The following is a 25795-nucleotide window of genomic DNA, read 5'->3' as shown; positions in this document are numbered from 1 at the left end:
GCCTCTACAGCTTAAAATGTAGCTATCAGCTTTTTTGGCTACCCCTGCTGGCTCTTTTGGAGAAGGCAATGGCCACCCACTCCAGTACTCTTGCCTGGAAAATCCCATGGGCGGAGGAGCCTGGTAGGCTGCAGTTCATGGGGTCGCTGAGTCCGACTGAGCAACTTCACTTTCACTTTTCACTTTCATGCACTGGAGAAGGAAATTGCAACCCACTCCGCAACCCACTCCAGTGTTCTTGCCTGGAGAATCCCAGGGATGGGGAGCCTGGTGGGCTGCCGTCTATGGGGTCTCGCAGAGTCGGACACGACTGAAGTGACTCAGCAGCAGCAGCAGCTGGCTCTTTATCAGGCCCAACGGCACAAAAAGGAACCTGAAAAATAGGCATAGGATTTGCTGGATTTATTAACCATTTCTCCCCACTCTCAACATTTCCTATTAGTGGGATTTCAGAAACTGAGTTTTTCTCTTAAAAGGGATACTGAACTATGTACTCTCCAAGAAGACAAATGAGGTCATAAAATACTATATAAAGCAAGGTAAAAATTGGTAACAGACTCAAGTTATCCAAACTGAATTTGATCCAAGCCAAGGTTTCTCAACAGAGAGCAGGAGGACCAGGGAGTTGGGTAGATAGATGTGTGTTCTTGACTCTGCAACCCCATGGACTGTAGCCTGGGACTGTAGCCAGACTCCTCTGTCCATGGAACTTTCCAGACAAGAATACTGGATCAGGTTGCTATTTCCTCGTTCAGGGAATCTTCCTGACCCAGGGATGGAACCTATGTCTCTTGCATCTCCTGCATTGGTAGGCAGATTCTTTACCACTAGCACCACCTGGGAAGCTTGAAAGGGTAAATATAAAGATAAAAATGATTCCCTTCCTTTGGGGGACCATGGACACATGTATATGTATGGCTTAGCCCTTTTGCTATCCATCTGAAACTATCCCAACATTGTTAATCAGCTACATTCCAATATAAAATAAAAAGTTTTTTTTTTAATCATTCCCTTCCCTGTGAACCAAAGCTTATAGATGAGCTTTCCTGAAGGACAAGGTTAACGAATGTTAGATCCTTGCAACCCCTCTTCCTCAACCACCACCACAGACACAATCAAGAAACAACACACAGTAATGCTTCCTCCTGAAGTGTTAATGCTTTGAATTAACAAACCAAAGAATGTTTTGAAAATGTATTATTCAGTATAAATTAATTATATATTTTCTATATATTTCAGTTGAAAATCATAAAAATAACATAATGCTTTGTATATCGGCTATCTTACTTCAGATGGCTTCTGCTACCTGTCTTGAATGCCCCTACCTCATATTCAGTTTTTGGTGAGGAATGGGGGACATACAGAGAAGCTACAAATGGTGTTTTCACGGGGAGGAGACCACTGCTGCTTCTCCCCACCTTCTCTAGAGTTGCAAAAACAAAACCCACAGCCTAACACACAGAGAAACAAAACTCATGTTTTAGAAAAGCCAGTGCCCACTGGTGAATAGTGAGAAGGAACCAAAACATCTTTGCCTGAACTATACTTGCCAAAGCACAATGAGTCAGATCATTTGAATGACTCATCTTTGATAAATGACTCAATTTCACCATGACCGGTAGTCCAAAAATGCTGCTTCTACATTAGGGACAATTAACTGATTGTGACCCAAGCATTTTCTCCATTCACTTGTCTAATAGTTTACCTAAACATCTATGCAGTATTTTTAAAATAAGGTTTTACTAGGGGAGTTCATTGTAGCTTTCAGAGCACACTGACATTCATTAGCTCCTATTGATAAGACAGAAGGAGATTGTCAGTCCTGTTTTATACATGAAGAAACTGGTTCACAGAAAGGGCACTGGACATACCCAAACTCTGATGGCCAAGAAATGATAAAGCCGGGATTAGAACCCAGATTCTTGTCTCGGTTCCTCCTCCACAGTGCTTCTGTGTGCAAAGTGAAAGTGAAGTCACTCAGTCGTGTCCGACTCTTTATGACCCCATGGACTGTAGCCTATCAGGCTCCTCCATCCATGGGATTTTCCAGGCAAGAGTGCTGGAATGGGTTGCCATTTCCTTCTCCAGGGGATCTTCCTGACCCAGGAATCGAACCCGGGTCTCCTGCATTGCAGGAAGACGCTTTACCATCTGTGTGCAAGGCAGTGACCAAAGGACTCTGGTCCAGCACAGTTTGACTGGCCTCGGTGAATTCAGTTTTCAGTATCTTGAAGATGAGGTAAGAGATGTTTTTGCTAGAAATTGCTAAGAGAGACCTTAGGCAAAAATAAAATACTCAGAAAAATGTTCCTGAGATTGTGCCCTTCGTTTCCAATTTGTCTTCTGGATAGTATTTTTGGATTTGCGTCTTTTGGATTACTCTCAAATTTCATATTATCATAAAAACTCTTTAAATTAAAAATAATTCCTGGACTTTTTTTTTAAGAGGCCTTAACCTTTCCTTATATACATGACTGTTTCCCTTCCTAATTTTTTTTTCTTTTTCTTTTCTGCTTTCTCAACTCCCTCCCCATAATGCAGGTAGTAGTGGCTACAAGAAAATAGCAAAGCATGATTAAGAGATAACCATATAGCAAAAATAATAATAATGTGAGGAAAAAAATGAGCAGTTATCATGAGAAAAAGCATGAGAAAAAATTAGGGGACAAAACCCAAAACACAAGGGATTATGTACATTATGAACAAGCGAGAAATTTAAGACAAGGGCAAACAGCTGTTTTCCATTTATGCCCCTGTTCAGTTCAGTTCAGTCGTTCAGTCATTCAGTCGTGTCTGACTCTGTGACCCCTGGATGGCAGCACGCCAGGCTTCCCTGTCCATCACCAACTCCCCAAGCTTGCTCAAACTCATGTCTATTGAGTCAATGATGCCATCCAACAATCTCATCCTCTGTCATCCCCTTCTCCTCCTGCCTTCAATCTTTCCCAGCATCAGGGGCTTTTCAAATAAGTCAGTTCTTCACATCAGGTGGCCAAAGTGTTGGAGTTTCAGCTTCAGCATGAGTCCTTCCAATGAATATTCAGGACTGATCTCCTTTAGGATGGCTTGGTTGAATGTCCTTGCAGTCCAAGGGAGTCTCAAGAGTCTTCTCCAACACCACAGTTCAAAAGCATCAATTCTTCAGCACTCAGCTTTCTTTATAGTCCAACTCTCACATCCACACATGACTCCTGGAAAAACCATAGCTTTGACTAGACAGACCTTTGTTGGCAAAGTAATATCTCTGCTTTTTAATATGCTATCTAGGTTGGTCATAACTTTTCTTCCAAGGAGCAAGCATCTTTTAATTTCATGGCTGCAGTCACCATCTGCAGTGATTTTGGAGCCCCTCAAAATAAAATCTGACACTGTTTCCACTGTTTCCCCGTCCATTTGACATGAAGTGATGGGACCGGATGCCATGATCTTCGTTTTCTGAATGTTGAGCTTTAAGCCAACTTTTTCACTCTCCTCTTTCACTTTCATCAGGAGGCTCTTTAGTTCTTCACATTCTGCCATAAAGGTGGTGTCATCTGCATATCTGAGGTTATTGATAATTCTCTTGGCAATCTTGATTCCAGCTTGTGCTTCATCCAGTCCAGCATTTCTCATGATGTACTCTAAATATAAATTAAATAAGCAGGGTGACAATATACCCTGTTGGTCAGCCTTAAGGCAGCCACTGTCAGTCAGCCTTAAGGGGTGAATCTGTGCAATTCTGGTACTGCACGTTCTGTTGCAGTAACCCCCGAGGGCACTTGTTTCCATTTTCATGGAATACCTGGAGGAGCCAGATGGAAAAGAAAATGAGGAAAGAGAAAAGAGGGAGAAGGGGAAAAAGGTCCTTCCTGCTTCACAGAAAGAAAGATTAGGAGGAATAAATACAAGGACTTTTCGTGGAAGCTGAAAGATTTATTTAACCTGATTCCTGAATAGACACTGAAATAAGAAAATATTTAATTGTATGGAATATTACTCAGCCACATGAAGGAACAAAGCTGAGTCAGCTGTAGTGAGATGGATGAACCTAGAGTTCTGTCATACACAGTGAAGTAAGTCAGAAAGAGAAAAACAAGTATCATATATTAAGGCATATATGCGGAATCTAGAAAAATGGTACAGATGAACATATGTGCAGGGCAGGAATAGAGGCACAGACATAGAGAATGGGTGTGTGGACCCGGGAGTAGTGGAAGGGGAGAGTGGGGCAAACTGGGAGATTAGGATTGACATATATACGTACACTACCACATGTAAGACAGATAAGGAGTGGGAACCTGCTGTGTAGCACAGAGAGCTGAGCTCAGTGCTTTGTGATACTGACCTAAGGGGTAAGATGGGGGGGTGAGTAGGAGGGAGACCCAAGAGGGAGGGGATATATGTACATATATCACTGATTTATTTCATTGTCTAGCAGAAACTGATGCAACACTGTAAAGCAATCATACTCCAATAAAAAATATTTAATTATAAATAATACATTGCTTAAAGTTTACTGCTATAACTCATATACATATAAAAGACAAATTATGTGACTGAAAAGCTAAGTCCTTAGTCCTTCAAATGAGCAACACTGACTGTACAACATTCTATAACAAGACTTATCAATGAAATTTAAGCTAGAATTTACCAGTGTGTCTAGTCATGGTGTTGTTTACTTCTTCTTTGATATATCCCATGTTTTCACTATATCTGAAACACAAGTCAGATATTACTTAGATGCAGAAGTTGCTGGTAATTGCAATTTATTTGCTTTTAGATTTTTGAAACCTTTTCCAAAATTCTGATTATAAGAATAAAGATCATTAGAGAAGCTGTCACCATTTAAAACTGTAATTTAAAAATCTAATATTCCCATTTGCTGAAAAAAACTCAATACACAATTATGAAAACATTGTTTATTTTCTCATTCAGACTTCTGTAGTTTATTTTTACAAAATAGCAGACAAAATTTGCTTTATAGTCATACATATCGAAATATATGTGTATATATATATAGCACTTAAGTTATAAACACATAGCAAAATAAGCATCACTTAAACAGCAACCATGTTTTTCACATAATTAAGATTTCTCAGGAGATAAACATTGTTTCAGCTTGAATATGTAAATAGTCTTTGAGGCTTTATGTCAGCTAGTATTTACAAAAGCTAGTCTAAAAGCTACCACCACCTGCAAAAGTGATGAGCATTAAGACACAGTTTTGCTATCATGCCATAATAAAGACTGAAAATCATAGAAAGCCTGAGGAAACTAGTGACTTCATTGCAACTGCTGTAGCTGGAACTAATTAATTGTGATTTAAAGACGTATGCTGCTGCTGCTGCTGCTGCTGCTGCTAAGTCGTTTCTGTCGTGTCCGACTCTATGCAACCCCATAGACAGCAGCCAACCAGGCTCCCCCGTCCCTGGGATTCTCCAGGCAAGAAGACTGAAGTGGCTTGCCATTTCCTTCTCCAATGCATGAAAGGGAAAAGTGAAAACTGAAAGTGAAGTCGCTGAGTCGTGTCCGACTCTTAGCAACCCCATGGACTGCAGCCCACCAGGCTCCTCCGTCCATGGGATTTTCCAGGAAAGAGTACTGGAGTGGGGTGCCATTTCTATGAGAATCCAAAAGGATGCTTTTGAATCATCTGTTGTTGGTTTCTTTATGATCCAGCCATCTCTTAACCAGGTTAGATTATGCCCCCTGATCATCTAACTGTGATAAAGGGAAGCTGTATAGAGACTTTCTTCATCTCTGAAAAAAAAGAAACACAGCATAAATCAGTGTTGAAAAATTGTACTCAGAAAATACATATATTCATTGTACAACTTAACATCCAGGGTAGGAGTTATATCAATTTATAACATCATGCATGCCTTAAAAGTTGTACAAAATGCAAACACTAAGGTATAATTCATTGTCCTCATTTTACTGCTGTCTCAGTTATTGGAATAAAGAATAGTATTTGTCATATATTTGTATTTGTTTATACTATATAAATTTATATTAAATTATAAATTAATTAAACTCACATTTACATTTGTTTGTATCTTTAATAGCCTATGTCTTTGTCAAAAGGATTTGAGGTACCTACAACAAAAGGCATATATATATATATATATATATATATATATATATATAATAAGATGGGTAAAACAGAAATTAAAAATCAAGACTACGGAAAGGAGAGGGATAAAATATATTAAGGGCTTCCCAGGTGGCTCAGTGGTAAAGAATCCACCTGCCAAGCAGGTGACTCGGGTTCAATCCATGCGTCAGAAAGATCGCTTGGAGAAGGAAACGGCAACCCACTCCAGTATTTTTGCCTGGGAAATCCATGGACAGAGGAGCCTGGGAGGCTACAGTCCATGAGGTCGCAAAAAGTTGGACACGATTTAGCAACTAAACAACAACAAAATACATTAACATCAGCAATGGTTAGTTGAACTGAGGACCAGTTTTGGCTGCAAGCTTTCTGGTAGCCAGGGCAAAAAAAGAAAACACAGTAAGTTGTGTCATTCTAGGAACCATAAAGGAAGAAGGAAATCGATTCTATAAGCGAAAGTTTTGCCTTAGTACCAAATTAAAGAACAAAGGGAAAAGTTCACATAAGACCTTATTTAGGAAACATCTGGTAACCAATAATAGACAATGTCCTTGACAAGTTTCATAAAGAACAGCATTTTACAAGCATTCTCTAGGACATTGCTTTCTCTGATGCTATCAACTAGAGGTCTACTTGGACACTCTCCAGAATTGCTTAGCTGGATAGTTATGCTATTAAAGCAAAGAAGTAAATTTTTATAAATACCACAAACAAAAGTGCTGCAACAGACAATGCTTTATATAGAATGCACTAGCTCTGTTTACATTTATACATTAAAAATGCCTTTCTAGCATTAAAATCTAGTTTTAAAGGCAAAAATAGACAAGTTGACCAAGCAAGGACATCTTAAGAGTAATTTACTCAGCCGCTGACATTTTTCCAGGGTATTTTTACCTGCTCTCTTCTTTCAGTTTCTTGGCTGCCTGTGTTGATAATTTAATCTGCAAGTCCAGCCTCTGCAGGAAATCTCTGGCTGATACTTCCTCAGGCTGCATGGGCTGAACATCCAATTCTTGAGGGCTGGGAGGAGAGACATCTTCCCCAGACCCTACCAGCTCCTCTTCATGAGAAAAACTATCAACAGTTTCATTTTCTGGAGAATCTACAGAGTTGAGTCCATTAAACAGCAACGGCTTCTCTGATATAACTGGGATGTTCAAAGTTTTCTTCAGAAATATACAATCATTGGTAAACAGTTTATTTGCCCTTTTAATTTGTTCCATCTAAAATGTTTAAAAAAAAACAGTTACATATAAATAAGCCTAAAAGTAGGGCTTATTACACAACATAAGCTAAAAATATTCATGAGCAAAATATGCTTTCTCTAGATCTGAGATTCTTGATTCCCAGACACCCCCAGTTATTTTAAGAGATGCCAGAAAATTCTCTTTCACAATTTTATAAGAAGAAAGACTAACTTTTCCCCAGTTGTATTATTTCCCTTCTAAGGCAGCTTTTACCAAGCAACTTAAATCCCTGAAGTTAAAAAATGTAGAATATTTAGCAATTATTTACTACATTTCAATCATATTTTAACATTTCTATTATCTGATTTAAACAAACTTCCCAGTGCAGTGATCTTCTTTATGGAGTGCTTCCCATCTCGAGATGGTAAATTTAATGGACACAGAAGGTGGTAAAGGAAGAAAGTACAAAAATTAGGAAGAATGGTATAGGCTGGGACTGCAGTCATTAAGGCCTCACAGAAAAGGTGGGGTTCTGATTTTGACTCTTTTGACTTTAGATGGGGGCCTGAAGAATGGGTAGAAGTGGGACAGGTAAGGAAAGAGGTAGGGAGCTCTTTACATGGAGTATCTTATTTTCTCTACCTTATGGATTAGGTACTTGAAAATCCACTTTACAAATAAAAGAAACAAAATAAGGAGATTATATGCCATGGAATCATCATGCAGTGGGGAGATGCAGAAGCCAGAATTTTATACAGGTTTCCAAACTTCAAACTCTTTCACAGCCTGTGAATTCCTCCAAACCAAAGAAATGGAGATGTAAGGTAGGGATGAAAGGGGAAATGGAATTTGTATATGTTACCTCATTTAACCTTCCTAACAGTTCTGCAATATTATCATCTCCTCTTTTACAAATGGGGAAAGGGAGACTCAAGGGATTGAAGTGGCATGCCTAGGTCCCCAAATGCAGGTAAGTGCAGACAGCATCCTTGGCTGTGCTGGTGCAGAACTGTCAGGCAAGCACCTGCTTAGGTTCATCATGCCACACTATCATGCCTCTGCAGACTTCTCCAGCCACCTAGCCTGGGGACTTGCACCATGCTAGTAGGCTCTTTGCATGCACGACACCATCCGATCTTGTGAGATATGTCAACAAGACAGCTTGGAATAACAGCTAAGCACACAGGCTTGGGGATGTGATAGATCTGGTTTCAAATCCAGCTTTACCAACACACACTGAACATAAATTCGTTACTTCTCTCGTTATGCCTATTTCCTTACATATAAAACAGGTATCATCTACCCTTCACAGGGTAGTTGGAGGGATTAAATGGGAGTTTATACATAACTATGCATACAGGATAGAGACACAGATGTGAAGCATAGATGTGAAAGGGAGAGACAATTTAGCAGTAAATGGTACTTACTTTCCATTTTCCTATGAAGAAATTAAGGCACGGGAGATGACCGATCTGACCAAGTGTACGTGGTTCTGTATAAGCCAGAATTTCTGTCTGACTCTAAAGTCCATACAACACCAAGATTAAAGTACATGACTAATGGAACCCAATTCTAGGATCCTTTAATGCCAAACCGATTGAGTGAAAAAATTAGATTTCTACTTCAAAGAGCCTGAAAAAATAAGTCAAATAAAATACACCCTGTTCTTTCTGCTTTCTAACTATAAGCTGAATCCACAAAATAGCACATTCAATGCTATCTTTTATTTTTTGTGTAGGATGGTTGTTTATGTTCTAGTTTCTAGTTAAAGGAGAGAAGGCAAGGGTGAGAAAGAACATATGCAGATACATTTTAGAGACAAAATTAATATCTCAGAATCATTAAGTGTCTCTGGTCTAGTTTAGGCTTAAATTTGAGGCACTTAAAGAACTTGAAAATGTGTCCAGAGCAGGTTCAGGTATATCCTAGTCTGCCTTTAGGACCTCTTGTTTTCACCACGTCCTCCATCTCTCTTAGTACAAGGGCTTCCGAGGACACTGAGCCCTCTCCTGGCTCCAGGGTGAACACATGACTCATTCCTGCCCTCCAAAGCATCATGCTGCCCAAGCTGTCCTGACAGGTCACAGTCCCACCTCAGAACAATTCAGAGATGCAAGGAGACTTCTGCTGGGTCTGGAGGTGAAGGATTTCTATTTTCCCTTCGGGAAAGAGATGGGTCTGGAGCTGCTGGCGGCCATCCTTTTACCACAAGGAACTTAACTACAAGGTCACCCTGGAGGAGATGGAGCACTGAACCAAAGCCTGAAGCCCAAATACCCTCATGCCCTTCAGTTCCACTAATAAGCCAGTAAATGCCACATTTTGGGGTATTTTGTTGTTTTTTTTTTTTTTTTGCTTAGTTCAATTTGAGTTTTCTGTCACTTATAAATGCAAGGACTCTCATTGATACAGCACCCTTTGAAATACTTATTGGCAGAGGCCTACAATTGCTAACAGTCACTGTGACCTGGAAATAATGATAGAAGACAGAAACAGCTGGGAACACCAGGATCTGGTTGTTGAGGATGGGCTGGGAACATCAACCATAAACTGTGAATTCCCTCAGGACAAGACCTGTTATTTCTACAGCTTCCCAGGTCGAGCAAAGATATATACACTAAGTGCTTAGGATGGATGGATTAATAATTAACATAGGTCAGAGAAATTGGAGGAGGAAATGGCAACCCACTCCCATGTCCTTGCCTAGAGAATTCCATAGGCAGAGGAGCCTGGTGGGTTACAGTCCATGGGGCCACAAAAAGTTGGACATGACTAACCACGCATGCACGAGTGCAGAGAAATAGGCCTAAAAGATGAACCCAGAGAAGTAACCAGAAAGCAGTAGTAAGTTACCTATTGTGTTGGGTTTTCCCCCTTTAAACTCACCCTCAGCTTCCAATCCATACCCTAGTCTTCTTGAGCCTGTTCTGACCCCAGCAGGCTGACCTCATCAGAACTGCACTTCCCAAGGCCCCTTGTTCTTGGAATTCCAGTCGGTGTTCCAAAAGAAGGCCACCGGCAGCATGGCCACACCATGGCTCTGGTGCCTGCATCCCTCTGTGGCAGAGTTCCTGCCTGGAGCCCCGTTGTCCACTCCTCCCACTCTCCTCAGTTTCGGGTACCACACTCCTTCCCCCGGCCCTCAGGCCTGGGAGTAGTGTCTCCCTGCTGTTGCTCGTCTTCACCATCCCTTAATCCTATCCCACTTCTACAAATGTCTCTGCATTAAACCTTCAAGGGCCACACCCTTGGAGTGCGCTAAGAAAGCTAAGTTGCTCAGTCGTGTCCGACTCTTTGGACTCTTTGCGACCCCATGGACTGTAGCTCACCAGGCTCCTCCGTCCACGGGATTCTCCAGGCAAGAATACTGGAGTGGGTTGCCATTTCCTTCTCCAGGGGATCTTCCCGACCCAGGGATCGAACCCAGGTCTCCCGCATTGTAGGCAGACGCTTTAACCTCTGAGCCACCAGGGAAGCCCTGGGGTGCACTAGCTGTAGTCTTTGGGGACCCTGATATATCTATCACTTAGAGCAAGAAAGGCCATCACAGCCTTTCTTGCAAGGGGCCGATGACAGGAAGCACAAGACAAGGGACTGAGTCCACAGCTGGGTAAAGCCAGGGAGTCCCCAGGGAGTGAGGGTGGGGGCCCCAGCTCTCATGCATGCCACTGTACCATTGATGTAACAATAGAACTGCCTCTTCTAACAAGTCGATGAGCTTCTCCAGGTCAGGGACTGCTTCACCTCCATTTCAGCATTGCCAGCAAGTATTTAAGTTATATGCTGAGTCTGATGAGCTAGATTCTAGGATGACACACAGATGCCAGCATCAAGAACATCAGCAATATCCACAGTTGGCATCAAGGTGGGAACCAATCTAAGGACAGGCAGATTTGAAACTGAAGGTGAAAACAGGTAAATGAGGTTAATATAAGGGTGCAAGCAGAAACAAGGGCTCTGGCTTTACCATTTTATAATCATTCCCTATGTCTGTTTTCTTTTCTGTAAATTAAGGAAAATAATAGTACTTTCTATACAATATGATTATTATGACAATTAAATGGGTTAATTCATGTAAAACATTTACAACAATGCATGGCACACAGAAGCACTTAAAAATGCTAGCAACTATCATTAAATTTGGTTAAAAGTGAGAAAGCAACAAGTAAGGGCAGATCCTAACATGTATTCAGCAAATGAAAAGGAGGTAGGAATTTTCTCTCAATAAAAAATACTTCTCCCACAAAGTAAAAATATATAAAGAAAATTTCATATAAACAATCCCAGATGAATAACGTTGTCACTGCCCCGAGGTAACAGCAAGTTTTTTTCTTTTTAAAAGCTATTTAATTTGATCTTAACTTGTTCTTTTTTTACAAGTATAGGCTCCAAACTCTGTAACCAATAGTAAAGTTAAGGAATGAAACCAGCCATGCAAAAAGTCAGGGGAAACAAAAAAGGATTCTTGCCAGAGAGAGTAGTTACAAGGCCCCAGCTGAAATTTCATGGCTGAAATGTAGAGAGCAAAGAGCAAGCTGTAGGTCACTCATATAATAAATAAAATTTGGATTTTGTTTTAAATGTAATGGGAAGCCACTGGAGGATGTGTGGAGGAAGTGAGTGGAATGATTTGAAGATCATCCCACTTTATGGAAAATGGATTGGTAAGAAAGAGGCGTTAGTTGAAACAGGAAGCCCAGTTATAGAAGAAACTGCAGTAGCATAGACAAGGGATATAAATAATCCCAAACAGTGAAATATTTTAATTTGCTTTGGAATGTTTTACACTTTCATCTGAACTTAGATGGGTCTAAGGTTCTTGGAATTTCACCTCACATAAAACTAAGAAAAGTCACGATCCAATCCAAGAAAGAGCTAAAACACTCTACACCTTACCCACCTGCCCTCCTTCAGTATTTCCAAGGATCCAATGAGTGCTGAAAATAGAAAGTGTGACCTTTTCAGAGTAATGCAGAACAACCCTTTGTTTCCTGAGGGCAGATGACTAGGAGGGGGAGATACAGCAGCCAAATGTTTTCATTTTAAAAGTCTTTCCTAATCAGGACTGAGTAGAGTGACTCAGTGAAATTTACCATCTGCTCACTAAGAAACAGATTATGAAACAATCGAGTAAGAGCTGACAGGACAGCCCCAAGGACCACTGTGGTGAAATCAGATGGAACACATCCATCAACAACTTGTTTAAAATGACCCCCCTGTAAATACACGGTGCAAAGGTGAATTCACTCTGAATTCACAAAATGTCTCCCGAAAAGTGATCTCAATAGCTGCTGTTAGGCCTGAACAAGAACTCTCCCCAAAGGCTATTTTAGGTCAGCTTCATCAGGCCATCTACCTAACTGGAGATGCAATATTCAAAGTTTCTTTTTCTTCCTCTCTATTCATTTAAAAGAAAAAAAAAAAAAAACCTTCCCAAAACATTTCAGGATACATAATAAACATGTAACACAGCACTGTGTCATTTATGGAATATTTTCATATACACTCAACTCTCATTTGATTATTATTATCATTATAGGAAAACAAGACTTAAATGTTAAAGGATTCTCTCAAGATCATTTCCTAGTGAGTGCTGGATTCAACCTCCTCACCTGGCTGTCTCCTATTAAATTCTAAGGGTTGGTGATGATCAGACTTCTCTTTTGCCATGTGCTAATAAGGAAAATAATTTTTTTCTTCTCCATGTTATCTCAGAAGAATATATGAGATCCCACTTATGAAATATCCAGAAAAGGCAAACCTAGAGATTAGAAAGCAGACTCATGGTTATCTGGGATGACGGAAGGGAACAGGGAGTAAGGGATCCTTGCAAGGTGATGGAAATGTTCTAAAATTGGACTGTGGTGATGGCTGGAAGGCCAGAGGCAGATGGGCCCCCCAGAGTAAAGCAATTGGAGATTCATTCTCTACTGATGGAAACTCAAGACAAGAATAGCAGGACAATTAAGAGGAGGAGGCTGGGCCCTGCTCAGACCACATATTTCTCGAAGTCAGGCGACTTCCCTGACCATACATGCACAGAAAGGCTCCTTGGAGGCCAGAGGAGAATTCTGTCAAGGGCTGCTCTTCCCAGACGCCTTTTAGGTAGAATCCATCCTAGCTAACAGATGTGTGCACACACATGGCTGGATCCTGAGATACACCAAATATGGACTGTGAATCAGGCAGATAAAAATGATTGGCTAAAGGAAAACTGGAGAAAAGGCCCCCCAAAATAATTCAAACTGCCGCGAGGGCACAACTCAGAGACACTCCCTCTGAATCTGCCCATGTGTCTATCCACACACACTGTACTCTTTTTTCCCTCCTAATAAATACTTTACTTGCCTCAGTATTTTCTGTCTTCGTGGAAATTCTTTTCTGCAAAGCTGAAGGGTCAGGGCCCTTGTCACTGACCACTGGTCTAGTAGCTAAGATCTGGTGCCTTCACTGCCGTGACCCGGCCTCAATCTCTGACTGGGAACCTAAGCCCCACCCAAGCCACTGCAGCCTGAGGCCACCCAAGATCAGCTGCACAACTCTTGAAAAATCCTTGAATTATGCACTTAGGATGGGTGAATTCTATAGTATATAAATTATACTTTGATAAAGTTGCTTTTAAATAAAGAAGGCATGAGAATCTATTAAACCCTAAAGCTACTAAGGGCTACCTTAGTACCATACCTCTTACAACAGGCAATACTATTTATTTATGGTTCTCTCCCCTTTGACCAGCAAAGTCAACAGTTTCCAGTAACAGCAGAAGGGGCTAAAGTTCTAAACATAAAAGATTTACATACGCTTACATTTCTAACTAACCACTCTTGTTCCCCCTAATATGAAAATCATTTCACCTTTTCTCAGCAAGGTGTCTTCTGATAGAAGAAGTGTGAAAAAGCAAGTGGGCTCAACAGCTCATTGGAAGGCAAAGAGAAGACCCTAGGAAAAAATCTGGACAGGAAGTGACTGGACACAGAGATGGGGGTTGGCACAACTGTCTGGAGAGGGTAGAGGTCAGGGAAGTTGTGAGGGGGTAAACAAAAAAGACAAAGTGTGTGCAAATAATAGCTTCCCTTGCTGCCTCTCACTCACTTTCTAGTTATACACAGGGCTTCTAAACAAAAAGTTCCCAGCAGCTGCCCGATCGGTCAGTTCCCTCCACAGGCTTGCCCCCAGTGAAAGGAACTGGCATCACCGAAAAAGCTGTAGCAAAATATAGAATACTGGGTTAGGGGAAGGGACTTAATGTCTCAGTGGAGATAAGCACAGCCCGGGAAATTCCAGCCCCTGCAAGTCTGTCTGAGATCTGAACTATATTTAATAGCTTCTTAGTTCATCCCCAGTAGTTTCAGTTTCCCTCACTGAGGTCTTCCATGGCCACACCATTTAAAATTGCAGCCACAGCCACCAGCCTAATCTCCTTTCCCTGCTTAATTTTTTTTTTTCATTTTGCTTGTCAGTATCTGACATATAATATACTTTGTTTACTTACTGTCTCCACTGCCTAAAATATAAGCCCCGTGAGGATAAGAACTTTTAGTTATTCACTAGTGTATCACCAGAAAGGTAGAAGCTGGAGGTAAAAAAAAAAAAAAAAAAAGAAAAATCTGATGAATGATAAACACTGTTGAGAAAGCGAAACAGGAAAGAGAGGAAGGGCACTGGGGTGAAGGAAGGTTGCAATTTGACATGGAGTGGTCTGAAAGGCCTCAAGGAGGAGATATTTAAACAAAGACTTGAAGGCAGTGGGAGAGCAGGTCACAAAGCCAGTATCAGCCACATGATCTGCAGGTCCCAAGGTGACTTAGCTGGTAAAGAATTCCCCTGCAATGCAGGAAACATGGGTTCGATTCCTGCATTGGGAAGATCCCCTGGAGAAGGAAATGGCACGCCAGTATTCTTGCCTGAAGAATCCCATGGACTGAGGAGTCTAGCAGACCACAGTCCACAGAGTCGCAAAGAGTCTGACACGACTGAAGCGACTGCGCACACACGCACAAGGAAAGGGAAAATGTGGGGCCACTGTTAACAAATTATTAAACATTTACAGGCAGCAACAGCAGAGCATTAACTGCAGGATTCCTCTAAGCGTGGGGTTTATGTGATTGCACAGCTCCCCCAGCTATGACATGGCCCTGCACACAGCTATCAGGGAAAGTGCTCCCCACAGATGGATGGAACAGCAAGTTCAAAGATCCCAAGAAGGGACAGTACATTTTGAATGAGAAAAGGGGCCATGCTTATAAAACAGGAACATTCCTGGGCTCCTTTACTGGATATTCGGATCCAGTAGGTTGGAGGTAAGCTCGAAATCTCCAATTTCTCATCACCTACTCCTTTAAGCAATTTAATTTAAATATGATGTGGGTGATCTTGGCAATCAATATGAGAAACTTAACTAACTCAACTTCTTTCTGTTTAATTGAGGAATGAAAAACCTTTCTGCCTTTTTAACTTCCACATAAAACCAATTTTTAATGAGTAAATCCAATTAACATCTGTAGTTAATAACTTCAATAATATCACTTCAGTGTTATGGTGAGCATCTGCACTTTTACTAGTTCTGTATAAACAGTGGGAAGAGTCTCTAAAAATTTCATCAACTGGAGTTCAAACTCCAAAGTAAATGAGAACCATTGGCACTCAACCAAGAGGGAGGGTTTCTCAGGGAATATGTGGATGAATTTCTAGATGGGAGTGGGGGGCAGTGCTAGTGGCATTTACTGGGCAGAGAACAGAGATGCTGCTAAACATCCTACAATGCACAGAACAGTTCCCTGAGACAAAGAATTATCCAGTCCCTAGTATCTATAGGGGTGCAGTTGAGAAACACTAAAATAGATTGTGGTTACAGATTATAGTTCCCAATTCACTATATTTGAGCTTAACATCATAAAATTAAGTCTTTATAAAGGTAATGAAAAATCTGACTTACACTTTAATGAGAAGGGATAATAAAGTTATCAAGAACAGGATCTATATCAGTGAAAATAGGGATTAGATAGCATTTGATCAGAGGTGGAGAATTGCAGTGAACAGATGTTCAGGAGCTCTGAGAAACCCAAATGGAATCATGGAGGGCAATGAGGACCAGAGAGGCTTCTGTGGGTAGAGGCCAGGGAAATGACACTCTCTGAATATCATGGATTCCTAGGTACAGTAGGCCTGGCCTAGTACTGAATAGAAAAGATGCACAGAAACCACAGACAAAAGACCGTCCTTCTGGAGGAATCAAAATGAGAAAGACTTGATAAGACTAGGATAAAAATAAGGATGGAAATCAGAAGTAATACCTAGAGCAAAGCAAATGCTTTATCACTGTGCTAATTCAAGCTAACCTCAATGAATAAGCATTGGAATATTGGAATGGAATACTGGGAAATATCCTTACCTCTCATCTGTAAAAAGGAGATTAATTACACCTATCTCCAAGCCTTAGTGGGAAAATCAAACTGAGTGAGAACAAGATGGTCCAGGACAAATGCAATCAATGCCTGGCACACAGCAGGCACTCAACAGAAGGTGTAGCCACTGATAACTTCCTAACTGCTTCTTCTGGCTTTGACTCAAACCAGTCCCCATGAATGCAAATATAAGGACTGAAGTTCTATGTTCACATTTAGAAACTCCCAAGCGGACAGAATAGGACAAACCGTGGCACAAAATCCTCGGTTCATGTCTGCACAGCAAGATCCCTGCTCTCAGACTGTTTAAATGACAGTAGGACCTGCCAGGTAAACACACACCAGCTTGGGTGTGCAAAGGAGATGACTCAGTCTCTTGTCACTGGTGAAGAGCCAGAGTTTCACTTGCAGAGAAAGATAAAGACAAGATCACCTTTCTTCCTATTGCTGTCTAGGGTGCTTCAGGGAAGAACATTGAAAACTGATATAGAACTCATATGTAAAAAAGCTATCACATAGTTCAGAGTTAATTATAAGTAATTTTAATGAAAAATATGCTCCCTCAGGTTTCCATGTTCTTCCCAGAGGTGTAATGCAATAGGCCCAAGGCACAGGCACACCCGCACTTATAAATTTACAATAAACACAGCTCTCCAGCTCACCTGGACCACATTCTTGGCCGCTGCTTAGCGACAGGTGTCACATTCACAGTTGCCAGTGAGCCCAGGAGTGCAATTTCACTTCTAAATAAAGAAGCATAATCAATAGAACTAAAACCATCCGGCGGGAACAACTGTACCCTTCCTGACTCATACAGTTTTGTTTACCCAGAAAACAAAATTCTCTGCCCAAATCCACACATCAGTTCGGCATTCAGGAAATATTACATAGCAGTATGACCCGGAATGAAAATCTGGCGAATCTGGGTCCGGGTGGTGCCGATGCCCTGGTCCTCTTTGGCCTGCCTCACGCGGCGGATCCTATCCGAGTGTGGGCAGGGCATCGGGAACTCGATGCGCCCACCCGGGAGAGCCTTCCGTCGCTGTCCCTGCAGCGCGCGCTGGGCGAGCGGCTCGAGGCCGAGCCGCCGGGGGCCGCTGGCTGCTCCTCGATGCCCGGCTCCTCGCGCGCCCCGCCCCGAGCCGCTGCGCCCCCGCCCGCGGCCGCCAGCCCTGCTCACCGAGACTCCGTACTTGAGCGCGATGCCCTGCAGCGTGTCGCCGGCGCGGACCCGGTGCTCCACATGGCGCTCGATGACGCCGGCGCCCAGCGGCGCCCGCACGCTGCCTGTGCTACCGTACGAGCGGGTCTTGGTGCGTGCCAGGCTCAGCGACTGCTCGGCCTCCTCGGCCTCGGAGCCGGAACGCGAGTGCGGCGGCGGCGGCGAGGGGGCCGAGGGCCGGGGCGCACGGGGGCCACCTGCCCGCAGGGACGGAGCGGGCGAGGAATCCGCCATGGGTCCTGCGGAGGCCGCCGGGTCGGGAAGCTCGCCAAAGGGGCGGCGCCTCGTCCGCCGCCACCCCCTCTTCCTCCTCACAGGGGCTGCGGAGGGCCGTTCCGCGGGGACGGCGGGCTGGAGGCCTCGGTGGGAAGATGCGGGCCCGCCATGGCGGCCGCCCGCTCCTCCGCGTCCGCCTTTCCAGGCGCACCTGCAGGAGGGAGAGCGAAACGAGCTCCGGCTGCTGCCCCGCGGACCGCTCGGCTCCACCCTGCCCACCCGGCTGGCCCCGCGGTGCGACAGGCGGAGAGCGCTAAGGCTCCTGGCAGTGTAGCCACTGGGGACCCATAGGCCCCCTCGGTCCCGGGGTGGAATCCCGCGCCGGGCCGACAGAGCCCCACTCTGCCCAAAGCAAAACACCAAAGCTCTGCTCTGCTCCTTTATTGATTCCATAGCAGGCTTCAGCTTTCTTATATCTTCAACTTCTCCCAGCCCCCCATTACCACAGGACCTCACAGAAAAATTAAGACCATTAAACATAAATAATTTCTCCAGGCCCGTCTCAGCCTTTCTGGGTCCGGTGCCCTCAACACTCCGGGGAGGATAGTGCTTCTAAGGCCTGGTGTGACCTCTAAACCCTTCACTCGCTTTGGTTTCACTCTTCGTTGCACACCAGTGCCAATTTTAGTAAGCGCTGCTTTGCAAGTCTGCCTAGCTCAGTCCATTCTCTTGGTGCACTACTTAGAATTTACTACCTGTCCCCAGTTTTTTCTTACCATTTTCCTCCTTAATACCCTGAAATCTTACTCCCCAAAGTTTTATCATTAACTTCACCAATGGCTTCTTATCTGTATTCTTTATCTGAACACCCTCTCCTCAACTTTCTGCCTTCTGATGGTATTCTACAGAGTGGGTGGACGTTTATTAGAATCTAGCACTCGGGATTCTGTTGTACTCTGGACAGCTCTTCAAGAGGAGGTACCCTATGGGCAGATTAGGAGACTGGAGATTTGATTCATTGGCTGAAGTTTCGATATGTGGCTGTGCTGGACAGAGACAAAGGAACTAGAGTTCAGGAGACAGGATAAGAGACGGAGAGGAACAAGTGGTCCCCGAATCACCATCCTACTCAAAAATTCTTCAGTAGTTTCCTATGGACAACAGTATATAACTCACACTGGCACTCAACTCCTTTTTTCCATTTTTATTGTTCACGCTCCGGCCATACCCCATCTACAAGTCATCCTGCAAACTCCATGTGCTCCCACCAGACAGAAGCACTTGAACTTGCCCCTCCTTCTTACCTTCATGCCTGGCATATGCTATACCCTATGCTTGTAACCCTTCTCCAGTCTCTCTGTTTACATTTAAGAAAAATTAAGGTCCATCCCACATAATACATCCCAAAATGAGATCTTTCTGGATTCTTCCCACCTGTACCTGTCCCCCAAATGCCCAGTTGTTATTGTTTCTCCACTGAACTCCAAGGTGGTGTGTACCTCTTGCTTAGCATTTAACTTGCGTTTTGTGTCCTGCTGTGCTACTGCTGCTGCTGCTGCTGCTAAGTGGTTTCAGTCAGGTCCGACTCTGTGCGACCTCATAGATGGCAGCCCACGAGGCTCCCCCATCCCTGGGATTCTCCAGGGAAGAACACTGGAGTGGGTTGCTATTTCCTTCTCCAATGCCTACACTTGTCTTATTTCTTCTATACATACTCTTGAGAGGTAAAACTAGATCTTATTTATCCTTTTCAACTTCAGCAGTGTGTACTTAGCTCAGTGCCTTGAATAAAGCATCAAAAGTATTGATAGTTGAATTGAGGTGGAGTAAAAAGATCCTGAAAGCTGTTTTACATTATTTAGCAAAAGTCTTCTATGGATGAACTTGAACTCTTGGTTGGTATCCAGAGTGCCCATCCCAGGACCTAAGAAAGAGGCAGAATGTAAAGGAGATCAGAATGTAAAAGAGATCAAAGTGTTCCAAAATATAAAGGAGATTAGGTAATATTTCAAGAAAACAGGAGAAACTGACCTCAGAGTTGAAGTCTAGTAGAGAGGCAGCATAGAGCATATCTTCCACTAAAGAAAAGTTTACGGAAGAACCGGAAGTCTTTATTTGAAGATTAATGAACTGGGTTCTATCAGTATTATTAGATGTTCTTTGGAAAGGGTTCCATGATCAATTACTTGAGGAAACACTGCAATCTCTATTTGCCTTTTGGAGAGTCACAATGCACATTAGAATACTGAAGGCTCTAGAAGGTCCTGTAGTAAAATAAGCGATTGAATTTTGCTTGACACTGTACTTCTCAAACTCATTTGACCATGGAAACCCCTTTTTTCCCCTCAGAATTTCTACAGTTTTGGAAGTGCTGATATAAAGTGGGGAAAGACAGGCCTAAATAAGGAAACAGGAAAATGACTTTGAGAATCAGAGATTCCCAAAAGATGGAACAGTACACATTAAGGGGTAGAAAATGATCACTGAATTGCTTCATAAAATGACCAAGTCCTCTGTATAAGCGCAGGGGGAACGTTAACACCAAAAATGTACAAAGATTCATAAGCCATCCCACTTCTGTCTTATCAGCACTAATTTCTAAGCTGTTCCTAGTTATTTTCAATTTCTCCAGCCTTAAGAAATCCCAAGTCATAAAACACCTTCAAAACAGTTGTAAAATGGTCTGAAATAAATTCAACACAATTCTCAGGATTTTCTTCATGATTCCTTTTTGTGATCAAAAAGCTAGAGTTTCCTCTGAAACTGAAAGTGAAAGTTGCTCAGTCCTGTCCAACTCTTTGCGATCCTAGGGACTGTATAGTCCATGGAATTCTCCAGGGCAGAATACTGGTGTGGGTTGCCCTTCCCTTCTCCAGGAGATCTTCCCAACCCAGAGACTGAACTCAGATCTCCCTTATTTCAGGCAGATTCTTACTAGCTAAGCCACCAGGGAAGCCTCTTTAGCTACAAGTCCCCTCTAGAAGCCCCTCTAGAAGTTTCCTCTAGTTCTCAGAAATTAATCAGCTTGAATCAATGCTTTTTTGATATTATTTGGTTAGAGTTCTTTGTGAGTTGTTTTTTCCTACATAGATTTGCACTGTTTCCAAATAACTAGTCTTCCTGTGAATTTTATACTGATTTCTCCCTAATCCAAAGTTAAACATCTACATTTGCAGCTCAGACTGAACTTTTTGTATATATATATATATTTTTTTTTCCTTCTTCAACTAGAACTTCAAAATTAGTTTTATGTATATCTGCCTACAACACAGAACAAACTTCACCACTAGTGGTAAAACATTAGAAGTACTTCCTTTGAGAACAAGAATAAGAAAAGGAAGTCTTCTGTCACTACTTCTATTTAATTTTGTTCTGGAAATCCTAGCCAATGCAATAACAAAAAGAAGAAGAAAGGGAAATAAAGATTAAACAAAATAAACTGTTATTTACTGATAATAAACAATACTAAAATATTTACAGCTAATACAAATAATGTCTAAAATTGGAACTGTTCAAACTATAAGACACAGATCATTATGCAATTACCAACTGAATCAAACAATCAGAATATACAATTGTGGAAAGAGATCTTTTTAGATACCAAAAGAAAAATTAGGAATAAACTTAATAAAAGAGAAGCAAGCTTTATATGGAAAAAATTATTACATTTTATTAAAGGACATAAAATAAGATGTAAACAAAAACAGATGTTCCACGCTTATGGATGGGAAGATACAAAATAATGAAAAATTTCATTTCTTTCCCAAACTAAAACATAAATACTTTGAAATTCCAACCAAAATTCCTATAGGATTCTTCAAAGGACATGGCAGGCTTATCTTAAAATTCATATAGAAGATAAAGGGTTAAGAAGAGCCGAGACTTTCCTGAAGAAGAATGAGGATGGGAGACTTAACTTCACAATCATCAAGAGTTATAACAAAGGGATGAGAACTAACCCATTATAGTAGTGATGCTGGGAAAAACCAATGTAACAAAGGGACATCAAAAAAAAATCCCAGAAGCAGACCCACACATATCAGAGAAATGAACCTATGTCCAAAAATGCTGCCGCCACAATTAATTATCCTTGTGGAAAAAAATTAGATCTCTTCCTTATACCATATGCCAAAATCAGTTGTACAGTGAGTAAACATATAATTGGGAAAAGCAAACTTTAAGACGTTTATAAATACCTTGGGATAGCAAAGAATTTCTTAAACAAGATACCAAAAATAAAAACTACAAAGAAAAAAACTGGCAAATTATACACATAAAAACCTCTGTCCTGAAAATGCACCTTAAAATTTTGAGTAGACAAGGTATAAAATTGGGGAAATATATTTGAATACATATAACTGACAAAGAATTACTATCCAGAATATGTTAAAATTCCTACAAGTTATTAAAAGAAAAACATCCACTAAAAAATGGTTAAAAGATATGAATAGACAATTTACAGAAAATAAAACTCAAGTGCCCAATGGAAAGATGCACAGACTCACCAATAAGCAGAGAAATTCCATTTAAAACTATATTTCATAGGCATGAGATTAGCAAAAAAAGAAGAACTGGACAATTAAAGTATTGATAAGCCACTGAGCCACCTGGGAAGCCCCAAAATACATTAAAGACAATTTAAATAAACAGAAAAACTATGCTATGTTCACAGACAGGAAGACTCTATCATATAAAATTTCAATATCTTAAAACTTGATCTGTATATTCTATGCAATAACAATGGGTTTGTAAGAAATATGAGAAGCTAATTCTAAAGTTGATATGGAAAAGCAAAGACTCACAGACAACCAAGATATTTCTGAAGAATAAGGAAAAGGAAACTGCTCTACCAGATATCAAGAATTCCTATAAAGCTACAATAGTTAAAACAGGATGATTTTGATGCTGGGAAACCAGTGGATAAGAGTAATGTAGCCAGAAACAGAATCACAAATGTAGAACTTCATCTATGACAAAGGTAGCAGATCACTGGGAAATGGTCTGTAAAACACACGACATCAGCACAATCAGCTATCTACGTGGTAGACTCTACTTCCTACCATACACAAAATGTAATTTCAGCTGAATTACAGACTGAAATGTGAAAGATAAAACTTCAAAACTTTTAGAAGAATATAGGAAAAAATATCCTCATGTTCTCAAGACAAGATTTCTTTAGATAGACTAAAAGTTTTATTCATAAATGATTAATAAGCATGACAACATTAAAACTGAGAACTTCTGCTAACAAGATGATACTTTAAGGAAAACAAAAAGACAAATTAGAAACTAAGAGACATGTGTCCTAGGAAGCAAAAAGTATTTTAATAAAATGTTGAATTATCCCTCAGTATCCAAATTCTAGTTAGTTTTTACATGAAAAGCAAGAACCAAATAGATCTGAAAACTAGGTGTTCTTCATTATTTGAATTCTGGCTATCTGAATTCAGAAACTGCATAAATGTTGATAGTAAGGAATGTTTTATTTTTAACATATGCCATCAACCAAAGATTAATATCTAGAATATTTAAAGAGCTACTTCCTATACAACAATTAAAAAAAAGACATATTCCAAGGGCATAACTAGAATTTTACAGAAGAAAAAATCCTAATTGTGAATAAACATATGAAAAGATGCTCAACCTCATTAAAATCAGGAAAATTTACATTAAGACGAAAGAGTTAACCCTTTTGCACTCACCAGATTGGCAAAATCTAAGTTTGGCAAGACCAGTGACCAGGGAAGATAGGAATTCTATTCATTGCTGGGAAGAGTATAATTTGACACAGCCACTTTGAAAAACACTCGCTAAGATAAGTAAAACTATAAAATTGTACATGTGCATTCCCTACAAATGACAAATCCTAATACTAGACACTGTATATCCCCTGTTGAAAATCTCATACCTGTAGACCAGGAGATATGTTGTGAAAAAGTCCACAGTAGCATCATTCAGAGAAACAAAAACTGGAAACAATCAATTATTCAGCAGCAGAACAAATAAGTAAATTGTGCTATATTTACATAATTGCATATTTTAACTGCCTTATTGATAATAATTCACATATCATATAACTCACCCATACAAAGTATTTTACATTCATGGTACATTATTAGTTTTTTATTTGTGGTAAAAAATACATATACATATATAGCAAAATTAACCACTTGAACCATTTTTAAGTACAGTGGCACCAATTACAATTTACAATGTTGTGCAACCATCACCACACTGTCTATTTCCAAAACTTTTTCATCACTCCAAACAAAAACTATAATCACTAAGCAGTAACTTCCTATTCCTGCTTTCTCCAGCCCCTGGTAACCTCTATCTCTATGAATTTATCTATTCTAGACATTTCATATAAATGGAAACTTACAATATTTGTCCTTTTGTGTATGACTTGTTTCACTTAGCGTAATGCCCTCAAGGTTCATCCATGCTGTAACATGTGTCAGAACTTCAGTCCTCTTTATGGTTGAATAATACTTCATAATATAGATATATCACATTTTGTTTGTCCATTCATCTGCTGATGGACACTTGGGTTGTTTCTACCTTTTAGCAATTGTAAATAATGCTACAATAAACATTGGCATTTTATAAATATCTATTCAAGTCCTTATTTTCTATTTCTTTGGATAGATACCTAGGACTGAAATTACTGGGTCTTATGTTTACCTTTTTGAGAAACCACCAAACTATTTTCCATAGCAGTTATACGGTTTCACATTCCAACTTGCTGCAATGTACAAAGGTTCCAATTTCTCTACAACTTTGCCGACAAATATATTTCCCAGTCTTTGACTTGCCTTTTCATTGTTTTAACAGTGTCTTTCTCGGAGTAGAAAACTTCAGCTTTAATAAAGCCCAACTCATCAATTTTCTCTTTCATGAAATTGCTTCTGGTGTTGTATCTAAAAAGTCATCATCAAATCCAGAGTCATCTGGATTTTCTCCAAAGTTGTTTTCTATTTGCCATAGCTTTGTGTTTGGAGCTTAGATCTATGTTCCATCTTGAGTTAATATTCGTGAATGGTGAGAACTCTGCATTTAAATTTATTATTTTGCAATGTGGATGTCCAGTTACTAAGCTGCTGCTGCTAAGTCACTTCAGTCATGTCTGACTCTGTGCGACCCCATAGATGGCAGCCCACTGGGCTCCCCCGTCCCTGGGATTCTCCAGACAAGAACACTGGAGTGGGTTGCCATATCCTTTTCCAATGCATGAAACTGAAAAGTGAAAGTGAAGTCGCTCAGTCGTGTCCGACCCTCAGCAACTCAATGGACTGCAGCCTTCCAGGCTTCTCTGTCCATGGGATTTTCCAGGCAATAGTACTGGAGTGGGGTGCCATTGCCTTCTTCAAGTTACTAAGCACCATTAGTCAAAAAGACTATCATTTATCGACTAACTTGGCCTTGTTTTTTGTCAAAGGTAAGTTAACTGTATTTGTGTGAGTCTGTTTCTGGGCTCTCTATTCTGTTCCATTGATCTATTTGGGTATTTTTTCATCAATATCACACTGTTATGATTACTGTAGCTTTATATTAAATCCTGAACTTTAGTAGCGTTAAGTCCTTTGACTTTGTTCTTCCTCTTCAGTATTGCATTGACCAGTCTAGGTCTTTCACCTTTCCATATAAACTTTAGAATTAGTTGGTTGATATCTAC

General features: G+C 40.9%; 1 protein-coding gene across 6 annotated transcripts in view; it reads right to left on the bottom strand.

Annotated features, from left to right (window-relative positions):
* Positions 1-4883: 4883 nt before the first annotated feature.
* LYSMD2 (LysM domain containing 2) overlaps positions 4884-25795 on the bottom strand; it is a 30421-nt gene continuing 9509 nt past the window's right edge. Inside the window, exons 1-3 of one of the 6 annotated variants that reach the window (XM_027971832.2) lie at positions 17863-18171; positions 6986-7314; positions 4884-5739 (exon numbers count right to left, since the gene is read on the bottom strand). In XM_027971832.2, coding sequence (XP_027827633.1) covers positions 5697-5739; positions 6986-7314; positions 17863-18138 — 648 coding nt within the window. In that variant the 5' untranslated portion in view covers positions 18139-18171 and the 3' untranslated portion in view covers positions 4884-5696. Of the gene's footprint in view, positions 5740-6985; positions 7315-8705; positions 10930-10952; positions 17817-17862; positions 18172-25795 lie in introns of those variants that run through there. The other 5 variants (XM_042252461.1, XM_027971833.3, XM_027971834.3 and 2 more) reach the window with 5 other exon arrangements.

The sequence above is a fragment of the Ovis aries genome, chromosome 7 (assembly GCF_016772045.2).
Source record: "Ovis aries strain OAR_USU_Benz2616 breed Rambouillet chromosome 7, ARS-UI_Ramb_v3.0, whole genome shotgun sequence".
Taxonomy (NCBI): domain Eukaryota; kingdom Metazoa; phylum Chordata; class Mammalia; order Artiodactyla; family Bovidae; genus Ovis; species Ovis aries.
Note: the sequence above shows the minus strand (reverse complement) of the source record. Positions and strands in the feature narration are given on the sequence as shown.